Source organism: Cetorhinus maximus, chromosome 3, assembly GCF_964194155.1.
Source record: "Cetorhinus maximus chromosome 3, sCetMax3.hap1.1, whole genome shotgun sequence".
In the NCBI taxonomy this organism is placed as follows: domain Eukaryota; kingdom Metazoa; phylum Chordata; class Chondrichthyes; order Lamniformes; family Cetorhinidae; genus Cetorhinus; species Cetorhinus maximus.
The window spans coordinates 121,995,387-122,009,215 of record NC_135881.1 but is presented as its reverse complement, the minus strand read 5'-3'; the positions used below and the strand labels follow the sequence as shown (position 1 = coordinate 122,009,215).

The window sequence follows — 13,829 nt, the reverse complement described above, 5'->3', positions numbered from 1 at the left end:
TGATTGGAATGGCAGCAGTTTGGGCTCCCCCACAGTTAATAGTGCCCAGCAGAATGTGGAGTGACAGGAAAAACAAGTATAGTTATGAGGAAAGATGATGAGGAAATAGCAGACACAGAAAAATATTTATTTTTTTGCATGTGACATGGAGAGGATCAGGGAGTAGTTGGGATTCTTACATAGTACAAGAGAAATAGTGGATCAGAGTACACCAATCAAATGACTTCAGCAGCTAACAAAGAGATTTGTAGTCATTTTCCATCACCTGCCCCCATATAAGTGCACAGGAGTTGACCTTGATTGCCTTTTACCAAGCCCTCATAAAACACAAAATGCTTTTCATCGCATTTTGCAAGAGTGGGGTAGCAACATTCAGAGAAGTTCTAAACACAGATGTATAACCATTAGCATTCCTCAACAAATTCCACTACTTTTCAGTTACACCTACTTTATCTGTATAATTAGCAGTCACCAGTCAGGAATTTGGGCTCCCAAGTGCAGTAGCTGTGGGACATGATGTTGCTGACTCCCTGTGTGTTTTTATTAGAAGCAAGGAATGAATGATGAATTAAATAAAAAACAAATAAATTGAACAATTAACCCCTTTATTTATACTTACACATGTTGCATTGCATCTTCAAATAAAACTAGGCTCATCACAGCATTCAGCTCATTATAGTTGTCAAGAATGTCAGTCAGTATTTTCTTCAGGGTATTCCAATCTTTTACAGGCATGTAATGGGGATCGCCAATTCCAAGAGCAAAATGGCAATAAATCAATGGCTTCTGCAGTAAAATACAATCGCTGACATCCTGAAATATGAAAGAAGGAAATTTTCCACTTAGAACCAAGCTGAATAACAGAACATTTGATCAAGATTTAGAATTTTTTCCTTTACATCTCTTTTCTTTTCAATACTGAGAACATCAAAATAAAAAAGACCCGTATTTACTTGAGACAATCAAAGTTTACAAAATTATGGCTTCAAATTACCAACATGTACAAGGTTGCAGCAATTGCTATCCTTAGGGACCTTCCCCACTTTAAGATCCCTTCAGCTGTTTGCAATAGGCAGGATACTGATCTTACTCAACCAGCCCGTGCACGCAAACTCAAAACATAGGGCTGCATCTTCTGGTCAGCGAGCAGGGGGTGGGACACGCTTGCCGACACATAAAATGACGCGGGGTGACGTCGGGTAGGCGTCCCGACGTCACCCAGCATCATTTACATTTTCAGGTCGGTGGGAGTGCAGCCGACTCGGCTGCTCATCCGCCAACCTGTCAATGGCCTATTAAGGCCATTAAAAAAGTAATTGAAATCATTAATGGACCTGCCATCCAACCTTAAGGTTGGCAGGCAGGCCGAGAGCCCTATCGAGCTTCTGAAAAAACATGAAACCTTATCCACGGATGGGATGAGGTTTCATGAGGGATTTAAAAATTTCGGAATATTTTAAAATAGAAGTTATGGACATGTCCCAACTCATGTGACAGTGACACATGAGGGGACATGGCAGAGAAATTTTTTTCTGATCTTTATTTAATGTTTCAAACCTGAGCCGATCTCCCTGAGACAGCAATTTGCCTCAGGGAGATCTGTGCGCTCTTCCGCATGCATGCGCGAAAGAGCACATTCCTGGCTCAGGGAATCCCCCGCCCCTGCCCACACAGAGAGTGCATAGCGCTTCCTGGCGGACGTCACACTCGGCGGGCCTTAATTGGCCCGCCCACGTAAAAAAGCAGCGCGCCCCTGACCTGGGGTGCTAATTGGGAACCCACCCACCCACGCCCGGTCCCGAACATCCCCCCCGATGGCAGGACAATATTGCCCATAATGTCTAATGTTAGATGGGTTCTACGATCCAGAGAGTCTAAGAATTACACTAACAACTAATTTAAGATCATCAGTCAAGCTTGCAATGTAGCTCACTTAATGCTTGTTAGAACCTACATATATTCATACACAGGGACCTGTGTTCTGCAGGCAAATGGAACATGTCTAGGCATTGCATCTTTTTTGAATTAAACAAAAGCATGGGGAACGATAGTTCTCCGGTGCACTCTCCATGGCAATGCCTCTACTAATCAGAGTCGACTTTCCAGCCCATCAGGACTCTTTTCTCATGCAGTATAAATTGTTGCTCCCTTTAAAATTTGGCATTCTTGCATTTGTCCTGATGAGTGCAAGACAAAAAGCTTAGACAGCACATCTTTTTTTCTCAGCAATACTCAAGTTTCTTATTTTCATTGACACTATCACTGGTAGCTGCTGTCCAAAAAGCTAAACGAGGGCAGAGGCTTTGATCTGAAATTGTTGAACACAACGTGAGTCTGTTAAGTGTCTAGTTGAAAGGTCAGTTTCGTTGGAGCAGTGTAGGAGGCTGAGGGCAGAAAGGTCAGAATAGGAGTAGAGTGGAGAATTAAAATGACAGATGACTAGAAATTCAGGGTCACACTTATGGACTGAATGGAGGTGTTCTGCATAGCAGCCATCCATGCTGCATTGGGTCTTGCTAATGCTGATGAGATGGAATCTTGAGCAGCGAATACAGTACGCTAAATTGAAAGAATTACAAGTAAATTGCTGTTTCACTTAGGAGTGTTTGGGGTCATGGATGATGAGAAAGGAGGAGGTAAAAGGGAAAGTATTGCATCTCCTGCACCTGCGTAGGAAGGTGCCTTGGGAAGGGGAAGGGGTGATTGAGTAGTGGACCAGATATCGAGGATGGAACAGTCCCTTCAGAATGCTGAAAGGGGAGAGGAAGTTGTGATTGGTGATGGCATCAGGTTGGAAGTGGCAGGAATGGCGGAGGATGATCTGTTGTATACGGAGTCTGGTGGGATGGAAGCTGAGGACAACAGATAGCCTATTGTGGCTGTGGGCAGTGGGGAGGAAAGGGAAAAGGTGAGAGCAGAAATGGGTACTTTCACATATGTTGCAGTTTCCCCCCTTTCCAAGACTGCAACAACTCAAATCAAGTCAATCAATCTGATTCAAAATCATTCAAAAAATTAACTACAAAGCAAATCAAATCTTCATATTAAACATAGGCCAGAATCTTCGGGTCGGTGAGTGGTGGTGGGGCCCGCTCGCCGACATGTAAAATGACGCTTGGTGATGTTGGGCATCCGTCCTGACGTCACCGCGCATCATTCAGATCTTCAGCTCGGCGGGCGTGCAACAGAGTCGGCTGCACGCCCTCCGAACTGTCAAAGGCCTATTAAGGCCATTTAAACAGCAATTAAAATAATTAACTGAGCTGCCCGTCCAACCTTAAGGTTGGCGGGCAGGTGAAGAGCCCAGGCGGCCTTCACATTCATCATGAAACCTCATCCACAGATGGGCTGAGGTTTCATGAAGGTTTTTAAACTTTAAGGGTTGAATTTTCCATGTGTCGCGTGGACGGGATCGGAGCCGATCGCCGCCGGTGATCCGGGCCGCGCTGCTATTTTGCCAATTAAGGCCTGCCCAGCGCATTTCACACTCCTTTGGAAAGCAGGATTTTTAAAATTGCAGCGGGCGTGTACAGACCGCCGGTTCCAATGGGGAACTGGAAGTCTGTATAAAGAAAGGCCAGGCAGCCTCCTTTAGGCTGATCACTATGGACAGCTACAGGTGCAGGGAGTCTGCACAGCGGGCTCCGGCGGAGGGAAGGCCAGAAGAGGAGGGCAGGCTGCAGGGTAGGCCAGAGGGGGGCCAATGCTTCTCTCATCCCTGCCTTCTCGAGGAGGTGGCAGCACGGCGAGAGGTCCTGTTTCCCGAGGATGGGAGGAGGAGGGCCCCCACGTCACGAAGCGGGCCTGGCAGGAGGTGGCGGAGGTGGACAGTTCTCTAGATGCTGTCCGTCAAACAGGGACCTAGTGCTGCAAACGCTTCAATGATTTGTTGCGCTCTGGAAGGGTGAGTACCATGTCGGCCTTGGCCCTTTAACCCAGCAGGTAGCCTTAGCCTTTGAGGCTGAGGGCAGAAAGGCCTCAGTGTCTTCGTGTCGTTACTGCATTGGGCATTTAGCGCACGCTGGGTGGGCAAACAGATAGTGGCCATGCTCACATCAGCCTTAGTGGTTGATGAGAAGGTGGGTTCTCCCCGCAGCATATGTTGGTGTTTGTCGCACTTGAGTAGTCTGGGGGCAACCTGCAGGGGAGGCAGCTAGACACATACTCAGAGCTCCAACACATGTCTTATTGATGGTGATGAGATGGTGGAAGGGGAGCTCAAGGTGTTGTGGCCAAGAGCCATATGTTGGCCTCAGCGCCGCACCTAGTTGACCCTCCTTGCCATGGGCGCTAAGACCCGTGTGTTATTGCAAGTGATGGACGCCGAATGTGTCCAAGGTGGCTGTTGGGGGAGGGGGTTGGGAACAGCCGTACTATCTTCTGGTGACTGATCACCAGTAGTGTGGACAGGAGCTGCTGGAGGCCTCAGATGGGCCACTGTGGTTGCGGCATGTATGTGCAGAGTGCATGAGCGATCAGCCCCAATAAATAGTGTTCTCTGTTCTGCAGGCGAAAACTGCATACAGCAGCCATGAGCGTTTGCTCACTGGTGGTGGCCAGGCCATGCTACACACACTGACCCACTTCGAAGAACAGGCCATGGAGCTAGAAAGGAGCCAAGCGGCCAGGTCAGCAGGTGGCGGTGAGGCTGGGGTGCAGCGGCCAGGTATTTGAGGCCCACAGTCCCATCCGCTCTGTCTTCCCACCATCCAAAGCACTGATGGCTGCTGCAATCATTAATGCAGCAACACTGCTCATTCACAGACTGATACAGTCAGACATGTGGGTCATACACAAAGGTCCCTTGGCCCCTTGAGGAATCGCGTCTCCAGCACCTTCCAAAGTCGCCTTATCCCATTTGTAACCACTATCCCCATGGCCTAACATGCCATGGCATTGCTGCTGCACATCTAAATACTTATTGCATCTTAGGAGGGTTTGTACCTCCACCACCCTTTCAGCCAGTGCGTCCAAAAGGTCCTCAGCATCTCACCTGTCAACCTCATGGCACTCAACTTAAATAAATGCCACCACGTTAGTCATCCCTGCGCCAAGGGGAAATGTTGCCTTCTGTCCACCTGGTCTGTGCCCCTCATAACGGTATGAAGGTCAATAATGTGACCTGTCAATCTCCTGCGCTCCACGGCAAATGTCACAAGTGTTTGCAATGTTTCCTCATAACTCCAACTCTGCAGGCCAGCATGCATCCAGGTCAGGAACCTCTGCACTCTCCCCACTCCAATGCCATCCCTCCCATGAAGCGCAGGTCACAAGTGAATGCAGAAGTGTAGCTGTGGACTCGACAGCGTTTTCTGCACTTGCAACATGATCTCCCTTTTCCTACATTCTATTCCTTGGCTAATAAAGGCAAGTCTGGCTTTTACCTTGTTAAACGCCTTATGTTCCTGTTCTGCTACCTTAATGGGTCTGCCCAGCAAGGTCCCTGTAATCGTTATGACTTCCCACGGTCCTACCATTTCTCCTGTATTCCCGTACCTTGTTTGTCTTGCCCAAGTGCATAACCTCACACTTATCCACATAACATTCCATGTGGCATTCCTTAGGCCAGCTGACCAGCCTGTCTGTATGCGCATGTAATGTTTGGGCCTCCTCTTGACTATTTACCACCCCTTAGGTCTTTGGGTTCCTGAAGGTTGAGCGCATTATGAGCCTGGGGGGGAAAGGGATGAAAGGTATTACTGACTGAACGCTAACTGATCCACTGTCCTTGTTGTTAATTTCAGCATCACCACCGCATAACCTCCAGGAGGACGTCCAGAGTCCCCCTTCCACACCTGAGGGGCATCAATTGGCACGAGCGTCACATCATTTCAGCGAGCCAGGCACCAGCGCCACATCAGTGGGGAATATAACATCGGCTAGTATCCCGGGGCAGAGTGGAGAGGGCACTTCACAATCGCTGGAGGAGATGGCATGGACAGAGAGTGCCGATGGCCCCAACAGCCGGAGGACTGCAGGGGACCAGGCACATGCTGAGTAGGGCCTTAATGATGTGCCTCTGGAGATGTCAGCCATGCAGTAGTTGCAGGACAAGTAGCCGGGTGCGCGGGAGCATCTGGCAGTATTTCGTGAGAGTGTGCTTCACTTGGTCTCTGTAGTGGAGGAATCCAGGCAGAGTGTCAGTGAAGGCATGAACCTCATGTCAGAGTGTCAGGCTTCCTCCATGGAGAGATTGGTGACACTCATGGAGAGGGGCTTTCAACGGATTGATCAGCTTCTGATGGGGTTATGCTCGGACCTGCAAGACCTCACAGCGCTAATGGCCACAGGTGGTCATTGGCAATGTGGGAGATGTTCTGGGCACCAAGTGTCCCAGCTCGGTGCCCATCAATCTGCAGTGAGCGGGAGGTCCAAAGTGACCTCATGTTGGCGAAGCAGCTCCTCCACCCCTCTGCCAGTGACCGTTGCATCCGTTGAGGCTACGACAACTGGGGAGGTGCCAGTTCTGGAACCAGCCACTCCCTCCCGGGCGAGGCCAGCAGAGGCTCCACAGGCTAGAGGACGTCCGCCAAGGTCATCGAGGCCAACAGGACAGCAGAGTCAGCAGGCTGTCTCACAAGCCACTCTGAGCGTTGGGGCGGCACCAAGACAAGGCATGTTAGGCACTCCATGGGTTTCTCACTGGTGCTTTTCTGTTGCCCCTAGATTGGGGAATTTATTTTTGTCAACGTCAGAGCAACGTTTTGTTATGTTTTTTGTGGCACCACCTGATGGATGGGAATAAAGTCCACATTTGTTACCATGGCTGAGGGTGTCTCCTTTGTGCTGCATTTGTCTGTTTCACAGACATATCATGAGTGTTTGAGTGGACATTGATGTTTCTGTACTAAGCCCTTAGTTGCAGCTGATGAAGTGGAAGATGTAGCACTTAAGCGCCACGTGTGGAAGCGCCAGGCAAGGTTGGTCCTGCAGATCCATTTGTGTGGGGCTAGCTGAAGGTTCGTTGGATTAAAGTGTCCCGGATGCCCCTGCCTCCTTGGTGTAGTTGCGGGTCGGTGTGCTGCCCTCATCATCGCCCTGTGCTTCCTCATCCTCTGAGTCACTGCTGGATTCATTATCTGCAGCTGCATCCACTGCGGCCAGGTCTTCATCGTCAACTGCATCCCCCCTTTCCAGCACAAGATTGTGCAGAGCGCAGCAGGCAACCACTATCACAGAGATGTGATCTGGGGGGTACTGGAGTGCGCCACCTGAGCGGTCCAGGCATCGGAAGCGCATCTTGAGAAGACCGATGGCTCTCTCCACAACAGCCCTTGTGGAACCGTGGCTCCTATTGTAGCGCTCCTCAGCTTCTGTTCTTGGATGGTGGAGAGGCGTCATGAGCCACCTTCGCAGGGGATAGCCCTTATCACCCACCAGCCAACCATCCAGCCGAGCCAGAGCACTGAAGAGCCCTGGCACCTGGGAGTGTCTGAGGATGTAGGCATCATGGGAGCTGCCTGGGTACCTTGCACAGACTTGCAGAATCTGCATCCTGTGATCACACACTATCTGTACGTTCATGGAGTGGAAGCCCTTCCTGTTGCCGAAGGCACCGGGCTCACCTGCTGGCGTCTTGATGGCCACATGTGTACAGTCTATAGCACCCTGGACACGGGGTAAGCCAGCAATGGCCCAGAAGCCTCTGGCTTGCTGTGCCTGACTTGCCTGGTCACAGCGGAAGTGGATGAAGGTCAATGCCTATCTGAACAGAGCATCTGTAACCTGCTTGACACAAATGTGGACACCTGATTGGGAGACACCGCAAAGATCACCCACCGAGCCCTGGAAGGAGCCAGATGCATAGAAGTGGAGGGCAACTGTGAGCTTCAGAGCTGCTGGCATGGGATGTCCACCCACACAGTTAGGAGATATCTCAGGGCCAATCATCTGACAGGTGTAGCTGACTGTTTCCCTTGACAGTCGGAGCCTCCTTCGGCACTGCACCTCAGTCATATTGAGGTAGCTGCTTCGCCGCCTGTATACCCTGGCAGCAGGATAGTAGCATCTTCTGCGGCCCCTTCCACCTTGGACTACCTCTTGGCCCTGCGCCCCTTGTGCCTGTGCCTGGCCTCCCAAAGGTGACTCCCCTGGAGGCTGATTGTCCAATCCTGGCCTCCTCCTTATTCTAGCCCTCCCTTCCTCCTCAGAGGAGCTGCCTCCAGTGGAGATGTCAGAACCCATACCCCCAGGCTAAATGGTGGGCTCCGGAAAGCTGCAGGCCCAATAAAGATTCCTGACTGCAGAGTGCTGAGCTGAAGCTTCAAAGTACAGAGAAAGCTGCTGGAATTCGTTCTGAACTGCTCCAGATCACACAGGAAAGTTTAAAATACTTGCTGCAATAAATACTTCACATAAAACATTGACAATCCCATTGAGCCCACATATCCCGCCTGTGGATGAGGTTTGTTAAAAAGTCACTTACCCGCCTGCTCGTTGTGCCCGTGCGCCGAGCCAAAGATTACACGGGCGCCTCAAAATCGGCGTCGATTGCCGAGTTAAGGGCCTTAACTAGCCCTTTAATTAATGGCGGGCGCGCGTCATGCTTCATCCGCCCAGCTAAATATCGCGATGGCGCACGGTGACATCGAGACCCTCGCCCGACGTCAGCGCGCGCCATTTTAAATGCTGATGTGCGGGGCCCACCACCCGCACGTCACCCAGAAAATTCTGTCCTAATAAAAATTTTCAAAAAATTTAATAGATATGTCCTAGCTCATGTGACACTGTCACATGAGGAGGCATGTCGCTAATTTCTTTTTTCTTTTATTTAAATTTTTAAATATAAAACTAATCTCCCTGAAGCAGCTCTGGTCCTCAGGGAGATTTCTGCAGTCCATCGCGCGCATGCGCAAAAGACTCCCCTACTCCCCCAACTTGCACAGGGTGCACTCAGCGCTTCCGGATGCGCGTCACGCTGGGCGGGCCTTAATTGGCCCACCCACGTAAAATGGCGGCGCACAGCTGATCGCTGCCCGCGCCCGCCCAACACCCTCCGACGGGGAGAAAATTCTCCCCATAGTTTTTCAGTGGAACAACAAAATAAGATTAGTTATTTGACCTGAAATTGCTTAGACAATTCTTGAGGGATTCATAAAGATTGTCAGATATGAAAAATCATTACTTGTGATTTTTTACAAATGTCAATTTACAGTAGTGGATTAATATTACAAAATACAGGTTAGTTCATTAGTTAAAGAAAGCATCACTGGCATTTTTCATAGCACAGACCTTCACTCACACCTTAGGAGAGATGTCAAAGCTTCGGAGAGAGTACAGAGGAGATTTACTGGCATGGTGCTAGGAAAGAAAGCATTCAGTTACATGGAGAGACTGGAGAAACTGGGGTTGTTCTCCTTACAGCAGAGAAGGTTAAAGGGAGATTTGATAGAGGTGTTCAAAATCATAAAAGGTTTGATACAGTAAATAAGGAAAAGCTATTTTCAATGGTAGGAGGGTCAATTACTAAAACTCAGATTTAAAGTATCTGGCAAAAGAACTAGGCTTGACATAAGGATTTTTTTTACGCAACGTGTTGTTGATCTGGAACGTACTGCCTGAAAGGATGGTGGAAGCAGAGTCAATCGTAACTTTCAAAGGGGCACTTGATGAATACTTGAAGTGCAAAAACTTTCCGGGCTGTAGGGAAAAATCAGGAGAGTGGGAGTAATTTAGCTCTTTCAAAGGGCTGGCACAGTCATGATGGGTCCAATGTCCTCGTGCGCTGTATTATTTTGAGAAGCTATGAAAATAGGCTTACTTCAAAGAATTTTTTGGCAGTGTCCAAGAGAATTTTCTGGAAGAGCTCGGAATCTCTCGATTGTACTAGCTTGTCCTCATAAACACGGGATGATTCATGAAGCCAGAGCGACACCAAATCCATTGGCTTTTTTAAGCAATCAGGAAGTGTGAACAGTATTCCCTGGAATGAAACAAAATATTCTTTGGAACTCTTCAGCAATCAATTTCAACAAGTTTATATAAAAAGTTGGATTCAATACAAATGGGGACATTAGATAGGGACTAAAGATAGGGACGTTAACAAGGGGAAATCCCCAAAATACATGTAACGAATGTATTAGGTAGTTCGCTCGACAAGAGGAACTAAGGTAGTTCCGCCTGTCTTGCCAGCAGCGCCCATCAGGTAAATGTCAGTAGGAGGGCTGTAGCTGTCTCCAGGGAGCAGGCAATTGCAGCACCTTTGGAGATGGGCCAGCACTCTTAGGCTTCCTTCTACAGGAGAGTGTTTAAATTTGAAAAATAATTCAGGCCTTACATTTGATTGGTGGCTGCAGGCAGCCACTAAAGCCTCCATAGCATGATGAAGCCCATTGCCTATCTTAGGCTTCCACCAGGGCACCAACAAAATAGGTACCAGTGACTTAGCAACTATATAGCACCTGATTGTCTCTCAGAAACATCCCTAAAGGCTTCACATAAAACACATTACTTAAAAATGCGGCCACTCTTGCCCTTTTTGCAAATTGCAAGGCTCCATCAATACCAGTGAGATGAGTAGTGAAAATAAAGGAAAATACTGTGAATGCTGGAAATCAAAATAAAAACAGAAAATGCTGGAAAATACTGAGTAAGTGAGACAGCATGGCCCGAATTTTCTTGGGGTGGAAGAGGTTTCCAACTTAACCAAAATGGCACCAAAGCCCTGATTCCAGATACCCTCGCCCTCGAACCCAGCAGCCACCATTTTCACCTGGGAGGTGGGAGGGGACGGAGGGCCCTGGATCACAGAGGCAGCTACACTTATCCAATTTTCATTACTAACATGTGCAAAACATGATTCATGGACTCATTTGAGCAAATGGTCTGAAGCTGCAGAGTCATTTGGAGAGGTAACAGAGACTTTTGGTTAGGTCCGGGTACACCTTTGGAAGAGTTAAAGTGTCCTTCAGGATAGGTCAAGGGCCCTTTGGAATTGTTGAAACTAGACAATGTGCGTAAAAAGTGGATAAGCTCACTGGAACTGTCAAACTGTCAAGGCATTTAAATGCCCAAGGCCTTTAAATTAAAAAAAAACAGCCTGTTATGGCCACTTGCAATTTCACTATGTCACCTTACATAAGGCTGAGGGGTATCATCATAGGATTAGTGCTACATGACTGATTCCAAAACCCATCGTTATCACAGTGGGGAGCCTGGAAATTCACAGCTCCAAGTGGTTATAAAGTCTTTGATATAGGGCTATGAATAAAATACATGTTTTTGTAAGGAATAAGTAAGAGTGAAATGTTTGGGCGGAATCGTTGCAGATTTGCACTAAGTGCAGTAGTGGGTGGGAAAAAGGACATTTTACCTGCTTGTCGCAATGGCAGAGTTTTGTGCCGTATCATCCCAATTCCGCCTCACTAATCATGAATTCCCTGGACAAAAGCTGTTTCGCTGGCGGGCGGCCTGCGATTCGCCAGCTACGTCATCACCTTACCGCTTCCTCACACCAGGTGCCATGTTTCAAGGGCAGCCATGTGCACAACTCTCAGTGATTCCAGCCAGGGCTGCTGCACAGGAGACATGGCCCCAAAAGGCAAGAAAGTTGCAGCCCCCCAATTCAGTGACGCATCCCTGGAACGCCGTGGAGGCCCGCTGCGATGGTCACTGCCACCAGCGAAGGCCAGCGAGCAAGATCACCAACCCTGTATGGGAGGCAATAGCAGTGGTGGGCAGAGCCACCACCTTGCATAAGAAGACAGCCACCCAGTGCAGAAAGGGGATGAATGGTCTCACCCATTCCACCAAGGTCACTGTTCTCATCACTCTCAACTCACACACTCACAAACACATCACACATCCACAGGGATCTCACGCCCGAAGAGACAACATCACTGACTCTCATACACACCCTCACATCTTCATCAGCCTCATATCCTCTGGAGCTCGTGTCCTCATCCCGTCCACGGCTCCACTCACCACACAAACATTCCATGCAGTGCCATGTGTCCCGCTCACACTCTCTCAATCTGTCTTCATGCAAGAGAAGCTGGCTCACAACAGTAGGAAGAGGTCCCAGACTGGGGTGGAGTGGCCCACATTAGGCCCTTCACTCATTTTGAGGAGCGTGTCATCACGCTGACTGGTGAAGACGTGGATGGTGCCTGCGGCAACGGTGAGGTTGACAGCGAACACCCACGTAAGGATCCTGCACCACATCATCCCTCTCTCAACGCAACTGTGAGTACTCTCTGATAAAGGCAAAATACTGCGGATGCTGGAAATCTGAAACAAAAACAAAAAGTGCTGGAAAAACTCAGCAGGTCTGATAGCATCTGTGGAGGGAAAGACAGAGTTAACGTTTTGAGTCTGTGTTTTTGTTGTGTACTCTCTCTCCTGTTTTTGACTCTGGCGCCAAGCACAAATTGTCTCTACTTTGGTTCACAGGGAGCTCAACCAAGCAGCTGATACCCTCAGCCAGCCACGTCCTCACCTCCAGCCAAGAGGACACCTCCTCCATTGAAGAGCTGCAAATAAACAGCACTTACCCACACTCTCCACCAGTGCAGAGACACACACCTCGTGGGAGCTAGATCTAGAGCAGGCTTGGGTTCATAGTCTGGTGGTCACCGCACAGACACATGTCCGCAGCAGCAGGAGGCAGGTTCAGCCGAACTCCCCAGCACTCAGAGGACTGCTGGGGAACGGGCATCTGTGAGGTCCAAGTCAGATGATGGGCCTCTGGATTTGGCTTTCCAACTCATCGTGGAGAATCAGAAGAAGGCAGGGGAGCATCACGCAGAGCTGTTGGAAGCCCTCAACAGAGTGGCAACTGAGTCGAAGGAGTGCTTCCACCTGCTCTCTGATGAAGTGAAGCCAACATGTGCGCACATGGATGTCTCCATGGGAAGGATGGCAGACGCCATGGAGACCCTGGTCCAGCAGAACAATGGAGATGCACGCAGACCTGTGCTCCATCGCGGTAGCCATGGCTGAGTTCCTGCAGTGACAACACAAGAGGGAAACGGGGAACCGCGATGTCGCTCCAGGTGCTACTTCCCCTCAAGGTGTCAGGCTGGGGCCCTCAGGCACCTGAAGGGGGGTGGAGGAGCGGCAGTTGGATACCCCTAGGTCATCCACTCAGGAATCTCAGAGACTGTCTGCTCCCTCCGAGTCTCCTTTGCCTGTGACCCCCCTCAACCTCGTCCTCTGTCACCACAGAGGGAGCAGCTGGCCCGCAGGAGGACAGCCAAAGCAAAACGGGGCACCCAAGGCCTCAGCTCTTCAGAGGACCCACGCCAAAATCATCAGAGGCAACAGGGTCAACCATTGCACAGGCTGTCTCCATCCCTGCTGTGGGTGTCAGGGCAGCATCTAAAAGAACTGGTAGACATAGAAAAGTTAAGAATTTCTGATCACAAGTGGTTGCAAAGGTGAATAGATTATGTCACTTTATAATCTGAAAATATATTCACTTTCACTGTATAATGTGTAATGGTGTGTTTTTGCTTCATTGACAGGCATGGTGAGTCCTCGCCCTGCATCCACCCACCACTCTCCAACTAGCAGTTCAGGTGCACGCAGCCAGCCCATGAGTGGTCCTGGAGGGATAAGTGGGTGTGTGGCAGGGCCTTTCGGATCTTCGTGCAAGCATTCTCTCCCGCACGTGCCCGGGTCCTTCTCTCTCCCACGCGCGCCCGGGTCCTTCTCTCTCCCGCGCGCGCCCGGGTCCTTCTCTCTCCCGCGCGCGCCCGGGTCCTTCTTTCTCCCGCGCGCCCGGATCCATCTCTCCCACGCAAACGGATCCTTCCTCCATCACACTCATCTTAATGTTCCGAGCTCACCACACTGATCGCACTCCCATGCAGCACCTGTTCCTGCCTAAC

At 49.7% G+C, this 13,829-nt stretch overlaps 1 protein-coding gene across 1 annotated transcript in view; it reads right to left on the bottom strand.

Annotated features, from left to right (window-relative positions):
* LOC144678871 (dynein axonemal heavy chain 11-like) overlaps positions 1-13,829 on the bottom strand; it is a 552,140-nt gene that overhangs the window by 217,636 nt on the left and 320,675 nt on the right. Inside the window, exons 50-51 of the mRNA XM_078538870.1 lie at positions 9,761-9,922; positions 620-813 (exon numbers count right to left, since the gene is read on the bottom strand). Of these exons, the coding sequence (XP_078394996.1) occupies positions 620-813; positions 9,761-9,922 (356 nt within the window). The remainder of the gene's footprint in view (positions 1-619; positions 814-9,760; positions 9,923-13,829) is intronic.